The sequence below is a fragment of the Crocuta crocuta genome, unplaced genomic scaffold (assembly GCF_008692635.1).
Source record: "Crocuta crocuta isolate KB4526 unplaced genomic scaffold, BGI_CrCroc_1.0 scaffold586, whole genome shotgun sequence".
In the NCBI taxonomy this organism is placed as follows: domain Eukaryota; kingdom Metazoa; phylum Chordata; class Mammalia; order Carnivora; family Hyaenidae; genus Crocuta; species Crocuta crocuta.
Genome location: NW_027532407.1, coordinates 2,397,994 through 2,419,487, shown reverse-complemented (window position 1 = coordinate 2,419,487; position 21,494 = coordinate 2,397,994). Strand labels below are relative to the sequence as shown.

General features: G+C 47.3%; 2 protein-coding genes across 2 annotated transcripts in view; one reads left to right on the top strand and one right to left on the bottom strand.

Moving 5' to 3' along the window:
- The window catches only part of ERICH6B (glutamate rich 6B), a 63,507-nt gene extending 55,368 nt beyond the window's left edge, over positions 1 to 8,139 (top strand). Inside the window, exons 12-15 of the mRNA XM_077778780.1 lie at positions 2,954 to 3,039; positions 3,179 to 3,331; positions 5,038 to 5,263; positions 7,697 to 8,139. Of these exons, the coding sequence (XP_077634906.1) occupies positions 2,954 to 3,039; positions 3,179 to 3,331; positions 5,038 to 5,263; positions 7,697 to 7,912 (681 nt within the window). The 3' untranslated portion in view covers positions 7,913 to 8,139. The remainder of the gene's footprint in view (positions 1 to 2,953; positions 3,040 to 3,178; positions 3,332 to 5,037; positions 5,264 to 7,696) is intronic.
- A 4,392-nt stretch (positions 8,140 to 12,531) lies between these two features.
- The window catches only part of COG3 (component of oligomeric golgi complex 3), a 64,599-nt gene continuing 55,636 nt past the window's right edge, over positions 12,532 to 21,494 (bottom strand). The window contains exons 21-23 of the mRNA XM_077778752.1: positions 19,962 to 20,089; positions 18,584 to 18,682; positions 12,532 to 14,438 (exon numbers count right to left, since the gene is read on the bottom strand). Coding sequence (XP_077634878.1) covers positions 14,409 to 14,438; positions 18,584 to 18,682; positions 19,962 to 20,089 — 257 coding nt within the window. The 3' untranslated portion in view covers positions 12,532 to 14,408. The remainder of the gene's footprint in view (positions 14,439 to 18,583; positions 18,683 to 19,961; positions 20,090 to 21,494) is intronic.

Sequence of the window (21,494 nt, the reverse complement as noted above, 5' to 3'; positions counted from 1 at the left end):
ACTGGTTGGAGGCAGGGGCACAGCTGGACTCTGGCTCTCCTCTCACTGGATAACTTTGTCTAAGTCATTTAGCCTCATCTTCAAGGGAGATCATGATGGCGCCTACTTGTAGAATGCTCACACTGTGCTGTGCTCAGCACTGTGCTGGGTGTGGGGATGGGGTCAGTTTTCAGATCTTTGTCACTTCACAGAGTGGTTTTCACTCTGATGCCCAGGTTCCCGGACATTCCAAGACCTGCCCTAAAGAGCCCACTGCCCCAGCTCCTCAGACAACTAGATCTTTTTCTTTCATCATCTTAGATTTGGGCATTCTGTCGTAAGCTTTCTTTCTTTCTTTCTTTTAATTTTTGTAATGTTTTTATTTTATTTTGAGAGACAGAGAGCAAGCGGGGGAGGGGCAGAGAGAGAGGGAGACACAGGATCTGAAGCAGGCTCCAGGATCTGAGCTGGCTGTCAGCACAGAGCCTGATGCAGGGCTCGAACCCACAAACTGTGGGATCATGACCTGAGCCGAAGTTGGACGCTTAACTGACTGAGCCACCCAGGCACCCCTGTCGTAAGCTTTCTTAAATAAACGGGTCTTCAACTGTGGAAAATAATAGTTGGGGCACCTGGGTGGCTCTGTCATTTGAGCATCCAACTCTTGATTTAGGCTCAGGTCATGATCTCATGGTTTGTGAGTTCAAGCCCCTCATCGGGCTCTGTGCTGACAGTGCAGGGCCTGCTTGGGATTCTCTCTCTCCCTCTCTCTGCTCATCCCCAGTGTGCTCATGCGTGCATTCTCTCTCTCAAAAATAAATAAATAAACATGTAAAAAAATAATAATGCTAGTCAGAGAACCACTAATCTGAGTTCCAGTTAGAGTGAGGTGGGATACCAAATGACCCCAAAAGCCTTCCTGCTGCAAACATCTGGGAAATGTAGATGAATCGTAAAAAGCATCAGAAACACAGAGCAGAGTGTGTAAGGGAGTAAGAAAAATAGTCAACACCAGAAATAGCGATACCGAACACCAGAAGGGTGAGATGAGGAGCCAGTGTGGGAAGCTGGGGGGCGAGGTGAGGGGAAGCAGTGTGCTGGGGAGGGAAGAGCGAAAGGCCAGAGAACAGCACGTCCTGATAATCCAGGAGCTTGCGTTTTAATGCCCAGATGGGAACACAAGACAAGGACATATGTCCTTCTCAAAGAAATAGCTACAATAATAGATGACACACTGGGCCACTAAGCAAGTCTCAGCAAACACTAAACAGCTGATATCACACAGACTATGCTCTCTTACCCCGGGGAATTTTAATTAGTAATAATAAACATCTCCAAAAGCATCTTGTGCATTTGCAGATTTAAAAACACACTTGTAGGGGTGCCTGGGTGGCTCAGTCACTTGAGCATCCGAATTCGGCTCAGGTCATGATCTCACGGTTTGTGGGTTCGAGCCCCGCGTCGGGCTCTGTGCTGACAGCTAGCTCAGAACTTGGAGCCTGTTTCGGATCCTATATCTCCCTCTCTCTCTGACCCTCCCCTGCTCATGCTGTCTCTCTCAGAAATAAACAAAACACTAAAAAAATAAAATTAAAAAATTAAAACACATTTGTAAATAACATGTATGTCAGAGAAGAGATTATATTGGAAATTTGAAAATATTTAGAGTGGAATGAAAGGTAAACACCTGTATGCATGGGAACAGCTAAAACAGTATTTCTAAAGAAGTGCTACAGCTTTAAATGCTTATATTAAGAAGGAGGATCATGAAGAAGAAGAAAGATGAAAACCAGCAAGCTCAATATTCAATTCAAGGAATTAGAAAAATAAAATAGAGTAATACAGAAGACCCACAGGAGTATATAAATGATCCTAGTAAGACTAAAAATTGATACAATGGAAAACAAAGAAATAGTAAAATAAACCAAAAGCCACTCTCTAGACTGACTAGTAAAATAGGCAAATCTTCAGGCAAGGTTTATCCAGAAAAAAGAGAGAGAGAGAGAGAGAAGATAGACAGAATAAAAAGAAGGAAGACAATGTCATAACTATAGAGACAATACAAGGTTTTTTTTATCACTATATGACAATCATAGGACAATAAATTTGAAAATTTACCTAAAATGAACAATTCTCCAGAAATATATAATTCACTAAAACTGACTCAAGAAGAAATAAAAAACCAGAGTAACACCAATGTTATGGGTTGGATTGTATCCCCCTAAAAAGCTATGTTTAAGTCCTAACCCCTGGTGCCTCAGAATGGAATGCCGTTCGGAAAAATTGGTCTTCATTGATGTAGTTAAGACAAGGTCATGCTGAAGTGGACCTAATCCAGTTCAACTGGTGTTCTTTCAAGAAGAAGAACCAGACACATGTGGCCGGGTGAAGACACAGACACATAGGGGACGCCATGTGATTCTGGAGGGGACATTGCAGCCATGCCCAGGCAAAGAGCAACGGGGCTCACAGGTCATCACCAAAAGCCAGGAGAGAGGCATGAAAGAAATTCTTCCTTGGAGGCTCCAGAAAGAACTAGCCCTGCTGATGTCTTGATTTCAGACTTCCGGCCTCCACAACTATGAGAGAATAAATTTCTGGGGTTTTAAAGTATCCAGTTTGTGTCACTTTGTTATGGCAGCCTTTGGAAACAAATACAACCAATTACCATTGGAGTCACCAAATAATAGTTTTATTATTATAAATAAACACACACACACACACACACACACACACACACATACACACACACAGAGCAATCCATTTCACCCTCTTCATCACATAGACAAGTGAACCGAGGCCCTGCGAGGTTTCCTATCCAGAATCGCCAGCACGATGGCAGTAGTGATGGGGGGTAGTGATGGCGGGCGTCCAGAGAGTACACAGATCGCAAGCACTCTAGTGACAATACGAGGCTCTGAATTGGGACAATCAGCCCCTGTGCACTTTTTATAAGCTCGTCTTCTCTCCCCAGGTGCATCAAGGTGATGGAAAGTTAATTCTCTACCCCAGTGGGACTGTCTTCCAAATTATCTTTCCTGATGGATCAGGCCAAATACAGTATCCACTGATGCCCAGAGACACTCATATTGACACACGTGTCACCCAAAAAGTTTGTGGTTCGGGGCTGGAGCATGGGTTTTCCTCTCCACCTTTCCTGGGGGCCCCAAGGGGTGCTTGTGCCTTAACTGTCTTCCAGTTATCCATCGGGAAACCTGGCTATGCTCATCCTCAGTACAGAACAGGGAAAGTTCACATACATCGTTGTAGAAGACAGTAAAGAAGGGTGCATCCGGGCCCTCACCAACACCTCTGGCCATGCCACCTTCTACGACGAAGACACAGAAATCTGGTAAGTTCAGGTCATGAGAGCCAAACACCCCTCCCCAAGGAGCGGCAATGTGCTTAAGGCTGGATTCCCAGGCTGCACATCTGTCCTCCCTCACCGGGTAAGTCTCTCTCTCTCTCTCATTCGCTTGTGAATTTGTTTCTCCCACTCGCACGTGTTGCAAAGGGGGAGATGGGTATCGTGAGGGCAGCGAGGCAGGTCCCCGACCTCAGGGAAGGCACTCTGTCCTTGGTGCCATTGCTTCCTCCCGCCACGGACTCACGGTGTCCCCTTCCATGGGCTCCACCTCCTCCATACTTCTTGAGAGTCAAAGCTGGTGAGAACTGCCTTAGGAAACCCCTGTGTTCCGGTGCCTCAGAGAGGCGGGCGTGCTACATGCTTTGGAGGCCTCTGTACTGTACACAAAACCCAAACTTGTAAATATCTCATTGTAACTGAACTTACTTCTTAAGTTCCCATTTCTGGCGACAGTGGGAGACTTCATCCCTCCAAATCAAGGTAATACAGCCACTTCAAAACCTATCTCTATCTGTTTAGGGTAAGTACCCAGTTTTTTCAGGATTTCCCACTTCCTCTCCCTACTAAGTAGTCACGGAGTGGGAAATGCCTACTGTCTTGCATCAACTTTATACTGCTTTTCTGCTTGAGAGGCAGAATCAGACTTTCATTTTTACTTCCAAAATTTTGTTTTCACTCTCCTGCCCTTGGTTTTTAAAAACATTTTCTTAAATATCCTTTTGGTTGTTTGTGTGTGTGTGTGGGGGGGGGGCTTTTTTCCTTTATTTTTTGGCGCTTTTTTGAGTTTTTTTTTAAATTTTAAGTGTATTTATTTATTTTGAGACAGAGAGCGAGGGTCAGAGAGAGAGGGGGAGAGTGAGAATCCCCAGCAGGCTCCACACCATCAGTGCAGAGCCTGATGTGGAGCTCGATCTCATTACCTGAGCTGAGATCAAGAGTCGGACGCTAAACCCACTGAGCCACCCAGGCACCCCTCTTCAGGTTTTTTTAAAACACCATTTCCTAGTTGACAACTTGTTCTCAGAGGTATCTGCCTTGCCCTGGGGTCTTTTGCGCAAAAAGCAATGCCTGAAAGGTAGAAGAAGCTACTGGATACCAAGAAGCACCAAGTAGCAGGGGCAAGAAACTTAGCCAATTATCTCAAATCGTTACCTGGCTACATTCAGTAGGGCCTATTCTCCCCAGTGACACTTACTTTTAGGGCCAGAAGAGACCCTAGGGAAATCCAGGAACTACCTTTAGTTCCTTGATGAAGAAACTTAGGCTCGGAGACTATAAGGGGCTCGTTCAGAGACAAACATAAAATTACGGGCAAAAAGTTTTACGACATTTTGACTTAGCCTAAAATTAAGCACTTTTAAAAAATTCTCCAATAAGGCATGCAAGAGACCCCACATCTTATCCCTGAGTCTCAGCCCATCAAAGCCCAATGCGAAGGATGATGCTCTCACACTGGGGAAGGGCCGACCCCCACCTTCCGGATTCACATTCTGTCAGTCCGGGGTGGAGCCTGGAGATCTGCATTCCTTAAAAGCTTCTCAGGTGGTTGTGCAGGGGGTGGGAGCCCAGGCCAGGAGGAAAGAGAAAGGGGAGGAGGCAGAGGAGGGGGCAGGCCTGCCTTCGCCCGGGAGAGGCTCTGTCCTACGCCCAAGGGCCAAGCACCATGGTTACCTGATCCCTTCTCGGTCTAGGTTGAGCCTGAGCCAAAACCTGGGCTACTACTTCCCCAAAGACAAACACCAGAAGGCCTGGAACTGGTGGAATCTGAATCTCCATGTCCACGCGCCGCCTGTGCGGTCCATCTCCTTGAAAATCAACCGGTACATCAAGGTACAAGTAAGGAGCCAGGAAGAGATCACCTTCTGCTTCAGCCACCAAAAGAAGCACATCCGCTTAAACCTGGGCACCAGGTACAAGGTAAGGCCTCACCTCCCTCTGCCAGTCCAAGCCGGTCCATGCCACCGGCCTCTCCCTGGGCCACATTCTACATCTCTGCAGCCCACAGAGAAACAAGGCCGCCTTGGCCGACCTGATGCTTGACCACAACAGATGCAGTCAGTCACTTCCGAGCACTTGGGATTTGGAGCCGAGGAGCCAGAGAGCCTCAAAGAGCTCAGACAAAAAAGCAAAGATGTCGACACCCATTAGTTCACCTGAGACTCACAACAGCCCCGTCAGTTGGCAGGGACACACACAAGGGGGACCTTAAGTCCTCAGTCCTGCCGGGGGTGTCCTCATCTCCCCTCCCCAAACACACTCATCTCGAAACAAATAAGCTCCGGGGAGTTGAAGATGCGCCGCCCAAGCCAGGCAAGAAAGCAGCAGATGAATTGATGTCCCCAGGCTGCCACAGCAAGTTACCACCAGTCGGGTGGCTTACAACACAAACTCGCCCTCTCACAGCTCTGGAGGCGGGATGTCTGGAGTGCAGGGAGCAGCACGGCCACGCTCCCTCTGAAGGCTCTAAGGGACAGTCCCTCCTTGCATCTCCCAGCTTCTGGTGGCCCCTTTTGCTGGCTTGTGACAGCATCGCTCCAACCTTCCCCTTCACACAGCTTCTTCACTGGGTCCATCTGTGTGTCCAGTCTCCCTTTCCTTTCTTTAGTAAGGATCCCCGACACTGGACTCAGGGCCCATACTCAGTCCAGGATGACCTCATCCTGAGATCCTTCACTTAATTACATCTACTAAAACACTGTTTCCAAAAACAGTTACCTTAACAGGTACAGGGGATTAGGACTCAGTCATAGCTTTAGGGGGACACAGTCAAACCCGCTACAAATGGGGAGTGTGTACCCTGCGGTCCTGACTGCAGAAGGTAGGCTCAGAAGAAGGGCAGAAGATGGCAGAAGAAGGGCAAGAAGGTAGGCTCCTGAGACCCTTCCCCAGGACCAGAGTGCGGGAGAAGAATAGGGTGTCCTTGCCCCCTCCCCCGCCACCACTGAGACCCACACAAGAGGCTGCTTTTGCTCTGACGCCCCTTCACCATGCATAGAAGGCTGTTTACAGACCCACCAGAGAGGCGTTTGAGGTCTCTGAAAGAAGGACTGCCTGCCTGGGGAGACAGACAGACAGACATGTTTTCTGGGAGGTGAGCAGACAGAGCAGTAGGTTGACAGACGAAGCAACCGAACAGCAGACTCTGGCAAAACTAAGCAGAACAAAATCACTGGAAAGGAGAGGAGGGAGTGTGGTGGGCTCAGCTTGCCCAGGACTGAGGTGTTTTCCAACTGGGAAAGGTGGACAGCCAGTCACCTGGCCCGTCAAGCCTGCCATTTTACACGCTGAATAATCATGTCCCAACCTCCTTACCTCCCCCGGGTTTCCCAGACCAGCCGACCCGTCATACATTCGTCATACATCACCCCACTGTGCCGCGGTGATGAGCTAAGGGAGCAGCTGGGGTGGCGAGGGTGTGAGGACCTGGGCCGCTGGCCTTTGGACGGTTCCACTGAGGGAGGAGGGCCAGGAGAGGAAGCCGGTGCCCATAAAGGGCAGGTGAAGGCCGGTGTAGGCAGAGTCCAGGAGGCCTGGCTGCCCCAGGGGCTCTGCCAGTGGAGGGTGGGCCTCAAATGAAGCAAATCAGCACACACATGACTCGTCAGCAGGTCCACCGGGGCCGGGCAGCTGGGGGACCCTACAGGCACTACAGGAGGCGCCAGCCCCTCCACTTCCTGTGAGACACCATGCAGGCCTCCTGCACTTCCTGTGCCCATTATTGTCCGCAAAATGACACCGCATTGTTGTAAGGCTTAAAGAAGACACTTTATGTGACAACATCTCCTAAGCTGGCGACCTCACAGAACTAGAACATGGTGGTAGGATCGTTTGTCATTTCCCCCTCAGGCTCTGTAGGCTACAAACCAAGGCAGAAGGTGGCCTAGCGGTGGCTTCATAGGGCAGTGCCTCGTCCAGGCACACTCCACGGGAGCCCAAGCTGGAAGTGGGACCCACAGGCAGGCACTGTGGACAGCTTCCCGGCCGTGGCAGGGCCTCAGTCTCCTGGCTCCCAACCCCTCCTCACCTGTAGGAATCCATGGGGAGAAGCCAGACACCCCCAGGAAGGCACAGCCTTTGGAAGGCAGGCCACATGAGGGCCTAGGAGCTGACAACCCTTTGGTTTGGGGTCAGGCTTCAGTTGTGTCCTCAGCCCACATTGTCCGTGAGGCCACAGGCCCAGGCCAGATGAGAGACATGCTGCTGGTGGTAAGGCCGGGAGCACAGACGCGCCCTGGAGTGCAGTTTCCAGGCAAGACTGAGTCTTGGCCAACGGAGGGCCTAATTCTGGGGTGGACATCACGATGCCTGGGCAGCATTTATTCTCACCCAGCCTTCTCTGAATTCCCACAGTTCATAACCCCGGAGGCGCTGAGTGAAATGAGGCAGAAACCCATCCTGGAGGTAGAATGTGGTTCAACAGCTCGGAAGATCCAGATCCTCCTGGGAAAAATGAGTAGGATCCTGAATTTCCTGACAGTCCCTGATTTGGAAAACTTCATAGAAGATGACAGGTTCCTGACAGAAGACTACAGGAAACTGAAGAAGAAATCTTGCCTCCCAGGCTAGGGCAGTCACCAGCTTGTGCCCGGGCTCCCCCAGCACTGGCTGAGCGTCTCGGGAACGTGGATTCATTGGGGCACCAAGGAAAACCCCCAAGCCCTGTTTATGTCTTTTGAGAGTTGGTTTGTCCTTTGGGACTCATCACAGCTCCTTGGTTTAGAAAACCGTTTTTCAAGAGGCTAAGGGAATCTACGGCGGGCACAGAAAAGACTCAGCCCAGAACAGATAGCACGAGCAGCATGTGGTTTCTGTAGGCAATACATGTCACCTGTCCTGCTTGCTTCCCCTGGTCACTTCCACGTGGAAGTTCTTTCACAGCCTTTCTGTACTCGAGTTGACCCTGGACACGGACTGTCTCAAAGCCCGCCTCTGCCAGCTGTTGGCATGTGACCTGGGGCAAGTAGCTTTATGCCCCAGTTTCCTCATGTGCAAAATGGGCCTAGATATCCCCAGAGGTTCTCACTAACCCTAACCTCATCACAAATGACCTCATCATCTCATGCCAAGGCAGAGGGGGACCCAGACAGCAACCCAAGGCCAGACCGCAGCAGGTCCCCTGGAGCCAAGAGCTGGTCAGGAGCCTGAAACGACACACCCTGACACTACTTCCAATAGCCGGGCCCCTTTTGCTCACTGGTAACAGTCAGTAACTCAAATAGGTAAAGCGAAATGAGAAGTGAGTCATCTGGATGGAGGGCGAGGTGGGTCTCAGAAAGAACTAGAGCACGGGGAGGCCCCCAGAGGCTGGAGGACTTTCATCCCCATCTCTGTGACACATGTTGTGTCCTGAAGACATGTCTGTGCACCCTGAAGGCCTCTGACGGGCCTGGCTTGATGAGGAGGACACTCTTGGGGCAAACCCGTGTGAAAAGCAAGGGCGGGGCTATGTCTGGATATCTGTACATGCGGAGGGGCTGTAGGTTCTAGAAAAGGGGGCCTCGGGAGCTGGACATCCCCCTACAGGGTGCCTCTTCTACATCCCTGGGGCACCCCAGCTTCCTGGGATGACCTCCAGGGCAGCTTAAACCAAGACCAGAAAGGAAACCCCTTCCGCCCAGCCAGCCTGGCAGTGAGCGGTCCCCTGCTGCCACAGTCACACCAGAGCCCCACCTTCGAGGCCCTGCTTCCCCACAGGCCCTGCCTGCCACCGACCTTCACCCAAGTCATCATCAGCCGGAAGCAGGACAGCTGGAAGCGAAGGCTGGCAGTGGGGGTGCACAGTCACTCCCACTATCTGTAACACCTTGTTGCAGATAGTATCATCAACTAAAACAACAGTCACTCGGTGGCCAGGTCATGAGCCATAAATGACACAGGCACTGTAGCACCACCTGTGCAAGCCCACGTCCGGGTTCTGTGGGTCCCCTTGGTTCTGCGCCCCTGCTCAGAGCGCACAGAAGCCCTTTTCCTTGCCGGGCACTAGAGACCTAAGTTGGTCTCGGCAGCAACCACGTGCCCCCAGCTCGTGGTGGCTGTGTCTCAGAGCCGGCCCCGATGTCCCCCCACACCCCAGGACTGGAGGTGGGCCCCCATGGTGTTGAAGGCATCCGTGCCCTGGGATCAGCCGGTCCGCTAGCTGTGGGACCCTGGGCAAGGTCATGAGTCCCCCTGTGACTCAGTGTCCTCATCTGTCATAAGAGGACAGCCATAGAGCTCCCCTCACAGTTACACCGTAGGGATTCGAGGAGGTAGTGTCGGGAAAGCACTCGGCCCGCCGCCTCTGTGTGGGCTCGCCATCCCCAGCCAAGCCCTCCCTGGGGTCGTCCTTTCACAAACCTGAAAACACTCCCCGACTAATGCGGAGCTTGGAAACAGCTGGCCTCGCAGAGGCATTTTGTGCGGTCAGCCCCACTGTAAAGTATCTCGTTGCCAGCATTTCAAACACCAGAGATTTCACACGGAGGAAACGATTTCCAGCTCCTCCGCGCCCGAGTTATCCAAGAGTGGACAGAACAGCACAGTCGTCAGGGACTGTCTTCCTAAGGGCACGTGAATCACCTCACAGACTGGGAGGGAAATAAGGCAACCAACCAGTTGGCCAGGAGCTCCGCAGATCTAGGTCCCACCCTCCGTATGTGCGCTAGAGCTGTCCCCGCAAAGGCCACAGGCCGGCGCCTTCCACCACAGGCACTTTTACATCACAGTCCTGGGGGCTGGAGGTCGAGATCAGGGCTTCCCTCTGACGGCAGGAAGGGAGGATGTGATCCGGCCCCGCCCAGCTTCTGGTAGGTCCTCACCTGGTGCTGCGTGTGCCTGTTTCAAATTCCCCTTTTATAACGACACCAGTCACGTTGAATGAGGGGCCTGATCCACCCAGGCCTGGCTTCGTCTCAACTAATCACATCTACAACAACCCTATTTCCTATTTCCAAATAAGATCACATTTCCAGTCCTACTGGGGGACAGGGGGGTAAGACTTCAACACAGGAATGTAGGGGGATGGGGGGAGGGACACAATTCAACCTGAAACACACTCTCTGCCTCACTCACCCCCTGGACCCCTCCCAGGCCCTCACCTTCCAGAGGGGACACATTCTGACTTAACTATCATTTTATCTTCAATGACTTGGGGGCAAAAAAAAGGTGCCTCTCCGGGAAATGAAAATGACCAGAGCTGATCTGTTTATGTATATCCACCCGCTCAGTTACACGCAAGGTTTCCCAACGAGTAACGTCATGGGTGCACGCCCCAAGGCAAATGGAGCTTCGTGCACTGCCCGCGAAATTACAAATTCAGTAACTAACTAGGTCATGCAACAGATCCACGCCGAGCTCAGGGGCCACAGGTTGTCTGCCCCCAGGGGGATTAGAGTGGGGATCAGAGCAGCAAGCAAGAGCAAAACAGCTAAATTGTGGCTCTGCGGAGAAGCACAGCAAAGCGGAGTGCCCTGGGTGAGAGGGGCGGGGCCACAGGAGGAGGGGTGGCGGTGGGGGCTCACGCTGGGAGTCCACAGGAGAGCAGATGGTGTGTGCAGGGACATGGGGAGAGGGGGCATGTAGGGCAGACCTGAAGAGAGCACGTGCAGACACGGTGTGCAGGTATCTTTCTGGCCTCTGTGGAAGGCCAGCCCGCGTGTGAGCAGCTCTGGCGGGCGGCAGCGCCCTGCCTCCCACTACGGAAACTGTTAAGACAGGTTGCATCAGTCAGGGTCCAGTCAGGACACAAGCCACACCCGTAATGTGAATGGAGAAAATGTAGTACAAAGGATTTCCAGTTAACACTCAGGAACTACAAGAGAACTCCGAAAAGCAGCAACAGCAAATGCAAGGCCTCTGCTCCCCGCTCTGCAGAGGAGCCCAGCAGGGAACTAGAACCTGGCAGCGCCCCCACCAGCACCAAGGCCGAGGACTGGCCGCTGGCCGGAGGGGTTTCGCCGGAGTGCTGGGAGCCGCACGCTTCCTACCTGGAGACCAAGAAATTTCACTAGAGAGCGAGCGGCGCCAGCCTCCCACACGCTGCCTCTGCCTTAGCCGCGTGTAGACGGAACACCGCACACCAGAAACAGGAGACCCCTTCCTCTGTGCCCGGCGCCCTACGAAGCCTAACGCTGCACCCGCTGGCAAACGAGGAAGGTTCTCAGGGTCCAGCTCTCGAGTCTGAAAGAAGGTTCCCAAAAAAGGTGGATTTGGAGCTGAGAGGCAATAAATCAGTAACTGGCAGAGAGAGAGACTGTCGTCCTGAGCTCGCCCAAGTGAAAGCAGCTGGGAGGACGCCCAGTCCAGGACCCTGCGTCAGCGGTGGGCTGGACCAGCTCCTTCTGCTTTGAAAAAACACTTAGCTCTGTGCTGTTTCCTCTTCTTATCCCTCTGGCTCTCCGGCCTCTGGTCTGTCCACGGAGTCCCCCATTTCCTTCCAAAAAAGCCCTTTCCTGCCTAAGTGAGACCGCGGCGTGTTCTGTTGCGTGCACTCTCGGAGCAGGCAGCTCTGGAGGAAGAGCAGTGAGGCTGGATGGACGGACACACAGGGGTCCCGCGTGCCGTCGAAGACACACAAGCTAATGGAGTCACCGCCAGGAGCTAGTGCTCTGCGGAGGTGAGGAGGTGGCAATAAAGTTCCTCTCTTCTGAGAAGCAACCTACCTCTTTGAAAACCAACGTTGACTATTCTTTCTTGTAAGATAATAAATAGCAGAAGGGAATTTAAAGATATGGGGAGGGGGGTTGTTAAACCAGGGGCAAAATACAAACTTCTTATGGCTACTTCACTAACACTGAATTTCAACACGACTTACTTGTGCTGATGGTACTCAGGAAATTGGTAGTTGTAAAAACAAAGAAAATATTATCTTTCAACTAATGAAACATTAAGATGCTTCAAAGATGTCTTTCCACAATAATGATCTTACTAAAACATCTACACAGTACAGGTAGAGGAAATCTGAAGAGACTGGCGGAGTGTACCAGTGCCAACATCCTGTTCATGATAATGGGTTCTACCTTCGCAAGCTGTTCCTATTGGGAGAAACTGGGTAAAGGCACACAGTATCTCCCTGTATTATTTCTCACAACTGCACGTGAAACACAAGCTACCTCAATAAAAACCTTAACTGAAAATATTTTTAAAATGAATCCACACACATAGCAGACATGTAAGGACAAAGTAAGAAGCGAAAATCTTTATTTCTTAGAAAATTCACATTTATTAAAAACAGCAATTTCTAGCCAAATAATATAAAGCATTTTAAATTAATTATTTGAAAGTATGTACACTCTTTGTATAAGTAAACACTTGAAACTGTACAGATTTAAACAAATATTCATTTAGCAAACAAGTTGGATCACTATCACCTACTTCGCACTTGGTAAGATGTTCGAGTGTTTCAGAAATAAAAGACTCAAAACACGAGCGTGAGTGCCGTCAATTACTTTTACCCTTAAGAATACAACCTGTTCTGTACATCAAATTAAATCAGTCACAGTAATGGACAAGAATCATGACCTCATTTCTTTGGAAAGGCTATTAAAAAATCAAATGTACATATAATACAGAAAACAGGATATTTTACAGTTTATTTCATTAAACATGTATTTAAAATAGCAAGTGGAAGTAAATATTATCTTCCTGAATCATTCATTTCATGTCAAAGAATGAATATGGACCCTCTTCACCTTCTACCTCCCCAAAATAGACTACTAAGCTCTACCAAGCCACATTCATCACCAATTTTAACAGAGTTGAAAAACAAGTGACCTGTTTAAAATGACAGACCTCGGGATACATAACATATCTACATGCTGTGAATCTGCTTGAAGGGGATGAGAAATGCCCTACAGTCCTGCAGAATGAGGTCTGCTGGCTACATTCCAGAATGTTCTCATCAGTGTTCTATCCCTAGATAGTGTTCTTGAATAACTCAAAATTCCTCCTGAACCAAAAAGCAGCCTAACCAAACAGGAAACAGTTTTCTGTAGAAAAACTCAGAGATGTGCATAATTTATTTGATGATCCCTGATAACGTCAAGGGGTGGCCCATCTTCAACCCCCCAGTCTTTGTTAGTAAAATGTACCCTTCTGGACAGGGCTAGACACCCGCAGGGCTGGTGCACAGCACGGCCAATGGACGAATACACGGGACATGAAAGTGTTCACTTTTCAAAGAGTGACTAAAACCGAAGGCAGTGTCCAGAAAGCTGGTAAGCCTAACCTTCATGCATGAGGGGCCCTCTGCATCAGGTTTCCGTCCCTCCCTTATGTGCCAGATTGAAGACACCTTAATTGGTACTTCCCACTCACAAACACCGACTATTGTACCATGAAGATTCTCATTAAAGATACCGCACGTCTCCGTTATAAGGAGGCTCCAGCCCCTGCTTTTGAACCTTCTGTACCTATGCAATTCAAGGAGCACAGATACGGGGACCTTCCATGGAGTCCTTGCATCTTGAAACTAGTTCACATCAAACGCACAGGAAGATAACACCCCAAATTCCCAGGAAAGCAGAGTGTGTTCTCAGATGCATCCAATCTACTCCGAACGAAACTTCAAAGTGATAGGAGAAACATTACAGTAAATAGAGTGTAGAAATAAGATTTCTGGAAATAAAAAATAGCCTCTGTGGAATGTTCAGTGGCTCAAAGTATTGCAGTGTTTCGGGCTTTAACAAACCTTACTCTTCGAAGCTTTCTACTTAACTGTATTTCTGTAAAGTTCTTCTTTGCACTACTTATTGTAACCTATGTTCACTGCACAGCTTTTGCTAAGAACCGTTTCTCTGCGTGCCCGCCACAGCTCCCCCTAACAACTCACGGTGCCCGGGACCATTTAAAGGCAGTTCTCACACGCCTAGGTTAAATCTTTGGCTTTGTGACGTCTTTTAAAAGGGAAACACCAATCTTTCAAACACTCTGCTACTATTTCATCCTGTAGCCAGCACTGAGCAGCACACCTGCGTGGTTCTCGGGGACATTCCCGCATACGGTCCCTCGGTGTCCTGTAGGCTGCCGGGCCTCCCAGCCCGCTCCACCCGGACAGACATCGGCACGCACGGCCCGACGGGCCTGGTTATTTAGAAACTGACAGTAGAAGGTTCAGCTGAAAAGCAAAGTGAAAGGCTACGTTAGTTCTGCTGTGGAATATCATACTCAAAATGGTGCTTAGATCCTCAAATCAGAATGCGAGAAAGAGTCCAAGATTTTTAAAAGGCCAAATGAACATGGCTGGACCCACAATGCCGATCGGATTTCTGAAGCAGCCGCTGGGTGGTGGGCTTTGTGGCGGCCTGTCATGCTCTGTCACCAAATCAAACTTATTTAGAATCCCGTGAAAATGACAAGAAAAAACCGCCTATGCATCCTAACCCTGACAAGGGATAGAAATCTAAATAATCAGTTTCACCTTTTGTGCAGAGTATGTTGCAGGAAGAGTTGTGTATAAGCTGAAATTGGTGAGTGACTATTTTAGATGAGTAAGAACAGGCCCCAGGAGTGAATCTCAGCTCACACACGAAGTCTGCCTGACTCCTGGAGCACCCTGCCCATTGGGTAAAGGAGGGCAGGACCCAGAGCGGCCCCCAAGGTGAGCGGGAGAAACCCACAGTGGGCAGGGCGGGGACTGCAGTCTGCCCTCGGTCAGCGGATGAGAAGACTGCGGTTAACTGAACTCAGCAAGGAACCTTCCACACAGGACAAACTGTTTTGGTAATCAAAATCCTCGCCCCTTAATCTTCTCTAAATTTGTACTTCCAGTGAGAGGGGCGCAAAATAACCTCTGTGTTGTTCCTGCCAAAAATACAAAACCTCAATCTAATCATGGTGGAACAAGACAACACCAAATTAAGGGATATTAACTGGCCCATCAGGATCAACAGAGCCAAAAAGGGGCACTTGGGTGGCTCAGTCGGTTAAGTACCTGAATGGCTTAGGTCACCACCTCACGGTTTGAGGGTTCGAGCCCTGCTTTGGGTGAGCACAAGCCCTGCTTCAGGTGAGCCCCCCTTCTCTTTCTCTCCACCTCTCTGTCCCTCGGTCACTTGTGCCCTCTCTCTCTCTCAACAAAGTAATACAAACACACACACACAGCCTAAAAGGCTGCAGAGCTGCCCCAGATTAAAAGAAACTAAAGAGAAGTGAAGAAGTGACACCTGAAAGCAACATCTGGGCCGGACCCCAGGCCGGGAGAGACGTATCTAGAAAGGACATTACTGGGACAAGTGAGGAAATCTGAACGTGGACTGTGGATTAGGTAAGTGTATCAATGTTCTATTTCCTATTTTGGTCATTGTGTGGGGGTAGGGTCAAAGAATTCCTTGTTCTTAGGAAATACACAACTATTTCCAGGTAAAGGAGCACAGTGTCTCCCAACTTCCTCTCAAATTGCTTAAAAGAGGGCTGGAGTGGGAGGGGAAGGGAGAAAACTAAAGATACAGCAAATGGAGAAAAAGGCAAGCAACCAGGTAAAGTTTCTTATTACCAGTTTTGCATTCCCCCCCCCCCCAAATCTGTATGATATATATTGGATCTTAAGAAAATGGGTCACAAGCATGCCATTTACAGGGGGAAAAAATTTTTTTTAAAGTAAGCTCTACATCCAACATGGGGCTCGAACTCACAATTCCAAAATCAAGAGTCACGCCCTCTAGCAACTGAGCCAGTGAGGTGCCCCTCCACGGGCAACAGTAAGCCAGGGGGTTCCCTCCAGCAATGGTCCACAGGATCAGACGATAAGACTCTGGCCCCTCCCCTGTGAGTAACTCAGCCAAGTCACTTAACCTGTCAGGGCCACAGCTTCTTTATCAGTAAAATGGGGCAAATATAGGGAAGTCAAGTGAAGATTAAAGAATATAATACATGTCAAATGCTTAGAATAGTGCTTGGCAGCAGTCAGCAATCAGTAATACCAGCTGCTGCTGCTGCTGCTGCTGCTGTTGTTGTTGTTGTTATCTGGAAAAGGTTAACGTGTGGAAAGAGGATCAAGGCACAGAATGATGCGTCTCCATCAGTGTTTTCCAAACTGTAGGCTGCAAGCCAGTGGTACAGTGGAAAGCGGTGTAGCGGTTCTTCGAGAGAAGGAAACGAGGCCGAGCAAAGCAGCGGAGCCGCGAGTGATGACCTGCTGTAGAACTTTCAAGTTACAAACATACACAGACACGAAAGCGTGTATCCCGCCTGCAGGAGTCTAGGGGGAGCGCAGGCACCGGCGTGTGTCTGGCAAGTCCCAGCGGGCTACACTCCACGTCTACGTTCGCGCTGTGGGACACACCTGGAGACAAGCCAGTCAGATGACCATGCTGGATGGTCTCTCGAGGTTTCATAACCACTGCACTCAAATGAGCCTTCCTCCTCAGCCTTTAGCACCTTTTAATGATGACCCTGCTTCCTGTTTCACTCCAAACATGAAGCAAGCAGATGAGAGCTTCCATGAGGTCCCACCATGGCCACCACCTCCCACACGTGCACCCAGACACTCAGCTCTTTCCTTTCACGACCGAACACCCCCATCCCTACGCACCTAACAAAGCCTCCACCATCCAAATTCCATCCCCCCTTTGCCACTCAAAGGCATTTTTTCCAGCATCATTTTTTCCCTCTCTCTGGATCCTCTTGAATATACAAACATGCATTCTCCCCTATCTTTAAAAGAAAAAAGGAAAGATAATCCAGTAACAAATTAAAATATTTATAAGGTAAAGGAAGGAAAAGGCTGGAGGGGACTGAAAGGAAAGCAAGATATCTCCAAATCTACCTTGTTCTAGAATTCTGACTTGAAAGCCATGTAAGTATATATTCTTTTATATAATAAAAGAATAAAATTAAATCAAAGTGCTGGAAAAAACCTAACTATATATCAAGTTAGTAGTATAATCACACAGAATATAATTACTTCAAACGACTTACAAAAAAATATTTTAACTAAAACCCTGGAACCACAGACTCATCTTTTTAAAATATGACCCATCTATCCATACAAAGGAATATACAAAGCCATAAAAAAGAATGAAGTTCTGATACATGCTACGACATGGAAGACTCTTAAAAACATTCTGGTAAAACAAAGAAGCCAGTCATAAAAGTAAATATACTGTATGACTCCATTTACTAAAATGTCCAGAATGGGAAAACCCATAGAGACAAAGAGTAAATTACAGAAAATGGAGGAACAGGGTATCTGCGAATGGGTATGAGGTTTCTTCTGGGAGGGCACGAAAATGTGCTGGAATTAGATAGTGACAACAGTTGCACAACTTAGTGAATCTACTAAAAGCCAATGAATTGTCGACTTTATAAGGGTGCATTTTATGGCAAAGGAGTTCTATCTCAATTTTAAAAAGACCCCATTTCTCCTCCAGCTACACCTTTTCTCTCCCAGTGTGTTAACCCCGAAAGATTCACCCACACTCACTGCTGCAGTCCCTCCCCCAACTCTCCACCCACCCTGATTAGGCTCCCTCACCTTACCACTTGCTCCCACAGCCTCTAGTCCTTACACATATAAAACTTGTAAGCTATACCAAACTTAAAACCAGAAGTAAAATACCCTCCATAGTACCAGCCTACCCTAATACATTAACACATGCTCAATAAAAACTTGCTGGCTAAACTGAATACATGAATACTAGTAAACATAGACTGAGCTCTATATTCAGTTCTTCAAATTTAGGGAGAGAACATGAAACAATTCTAACATCGAATCCCTAAGATAACTTTTTTTCATTGGAAATGTGGGCCTCCTTTCATGCATACTTCAAATAAAATTATTCAGCAACTTAACCATTATTTGAATCTTTCACAAACAGTTCATTCATGTCAAACACAGCAACTTTCAATATCAGAAAGGATTTAAAAGCAAACTTACAAAGCCATCACCAAAAATCTGAGAGAGCAACTCAAAGTTTGAATTCTTGCTCATCAGAATACAATAATGTACAATTCCTACTTTTTTTGAGAGAGAGAGTGAGCGTACACAGGGGAGGGGCAGAAGGAAAGGGAGAGAGAGAATCTTAAGCAGGCTCCATACCCAGCACAGAGCCTGTCGTGGGGCTCAATCTCACAACCATGAGATCATGACCTGAGCCAAAATCAAGAGTCGGACATTTAACTGACTGAGCCAACCCAGGTACCCCAGTAATGTACAAGTTTTTAAATTGAAATTAAAAACAAAGTTACTCAAAGACATTATCTAGCCAAGTAAAATAACCAGGAAGGAATAAAAGTAACAAAGATCTTCTGATGATGGATTACCTGTTCCATTGAAGGACAAGCAATGATCTGGGTATCTTCAGGGCTAAAATCTTCCTTTAGCAGAACGTGGAATTTCTGGAAAACTTGCTGAATATTATTCTTAGGAAGAAGAAGAGGTAATCATATTAAATGAGTCACCAGAAACATGTAGTTGTCTTAAACATGAAGCACTAAGAACGTTAAATATTTTTTTAAGTTTTCATTTAAATTCTAGTTAACATACAGTGTGATATTAGTTTCAAGTGTACTATCCAGTGATTCAACACTTCCATAAACACATAATGCTCACCATGACAAGTGTACTCCTTAATCCCCAATGCCTATTTCACCCGCCCACCTCCTCTCTAGTAACTATCAGTTTGTTCTCTATAGTTATGGGTCTATTCCTTGGTTTGCCTCCTCTCTCTAAGAATGCTACATCTTTTTTTTTTTTTAATGTTTATTTATTTTGAGAGAGAGAGAGCAAGCAAGCAGGGGAGGGGCAGAGAGAAATAGGGAGAGAATCCCAAGCAGCCTCTGCATTGTCAATGCAGACCCCAATGTGGGGCTCAAACTCACGAACGGCGGGATCATGATCTGAGCTGAAATCAAAAGTCATACACTTAACCCACTGAGCCACCCAGGCACCCCTCTAAGACTGCTAAATCTTAATGATATTTGCCAAACAAGTGGAGGGAATGTATCTTTCACTGGATTACCAAAGACATATAATTTCTACTTAATAATTCACATGCTAGCACAACCTAAGACTTACCATATAACACTTCCTGGAAAAATTAAACTCCAGTAATCCCTGTCCCCTCCCCACCCCCCACCCCAGAGAACCGAAAGAGCTCCCAGCAGCAATTTCTTACACAAAAGATAATAAAGTTTCCAGACACATAAAATGTACTTTAAAAAGCAACCAATGCTTTGGTAAAGATGTGAGCTCAACACAGAGCTGGAAGTTATGAGCACTAAATTTACTCTGACATTTAATCCCTGGGCGGCCACTGCAAGCCATTTATTTCCACTGCTCACCAGTAAAATGAAGCAAAGTTCCTGAAATGGTGCTTTTTCAAGTACTGGGCCACATTCAATGTTAGGTCTAACTGACTTCTTTTTTTTTTATTATTATTTTTTTTTACTAATTTGTACTTTAAGGTCAAAATTATTTGTTGCCATAGGTAACATAAAGAACTTAAGACAAAGGCAGGGAGAGGATATAATCAGGAAGGTACTGACTTAAAGCCGTTCAAGAATCACAGTGATTATTAATCAACTTTACTAGAATAGTATACCAACATTTTAAAATTTCACAGGAAGAAGAAAATGGTAGACATGGAAAGAACACTTGAAGAGACTGGCCAACATTCAAATAAAATATCACAATACTCACCCTAACAGGTTTAAACAAGATGAACTCTGTATCTTTATTGGAGAGGTACAATGACATACTTCTCAAGGTCAGAGGCAGCTTTGCTTTTATGGTCTTGTAGGTACCCGCTACAAGCTCACAGACCTTTGCTGGAAAGAATGGACCTCGTTAGCATTACCAAGAAAGAGAAGAAACACTTCCATTTTCATTCAGAGGGGAATAAAGGGAGAGAAAAATGGCCAAAGAAAGATCTCTATTTGCCCCCCAATTTTCTTTCACTCTTCCTATCCATCAAGTTTAATCACAAGCCCTATAAACATTCATTACGTACCTACTAAACACAAAATTCTACTTCTGAAGGCTGAGATGGCAAAAGAATTCCCCCCAACACCCTTCAGGACACTTACAGGGGCTATCCTAGCTTGCCTTTGGAACTGAGATAAGCTAAAAAAAAATTATTTGCAGAGAGACACTACTAAGAATTACTTCATTATGAATGAGCTTATTCATAGAACTGACAGCAGTAAGAGACACTCTCTTACTTGAGATGATTTTGTGAGATCATCCCGACAATATCCACACACGTATTTAATGGGAACTAAAAACCCATCCGTTACATTCTTATACTGTTATTATCAGAAAGGGCACAGAATTCCAGAAGACTGTAACTGACAAAATTACAAAGCCCACTGCATAGCATCTGAAAAGAAATACAAACTAAAAAGAAGACTAGTAATCTGTATGAGGTAATTTAAGAGGAAACTACCTAGAAAGCTATAAAGAAAAAAACTGCTTAATAGTTTCAAAGATGTTCAATTTTACTCATAATTAAAGAAATATATATTAAAACAATGGATGGGGTGCTTGGGTAGCTGAGTCAGTTAAGCATCTAATTCTTTATTTTGGTTCAAGTCATGGTCCCACGGTTTGTGGGATCAAATCACCCCCCACCCCCACCCCGCGCTAAGCATGTAGGCCTGATTGGGATTCTCCCTCTCTCTCTGTCCCTCCCTGGCATGCACGCACTCTCGCTCTATCTCTCCCTATCTCTCTCTCAAAAATCAACCAACCAACCAACCAACCAAAAACAACAACAACAAAAAAAACAACGGAGATATTTTTGGACTGGTAAAGATTACTGAGACTGCAAACATCCACATTTGGTTAAGGGTGTGCAGAAACAGGCCTCCTCCACTGGCCCTGGTTCAGCCTCTCTAGAGGGATATTAGGCAATGCAGCAAACTGAAAATACCCATATACTCTATTGCCTAACACTGCCACTGCTAGAAATTTACCTTATGGACATACTTACAAATTACCAAAATATGTGTGTACAGGGACATTTAAAAAGATGGGGGATAAAAAACTAATACATTATCTGTTAACGGAATTATCACACTGTGCTACAGAGATGCATTCCACACATCCACTAAATAGAATGCCCAGAGCTAGATATGCCAGTATAGAAAGGGCTCCAAGATACAGAATAAGCAAAAAAAAAAAAAAAAAAAAAAAAAAAAAGGAATAAAAGTAAAATTTTATTTTTAAAACATT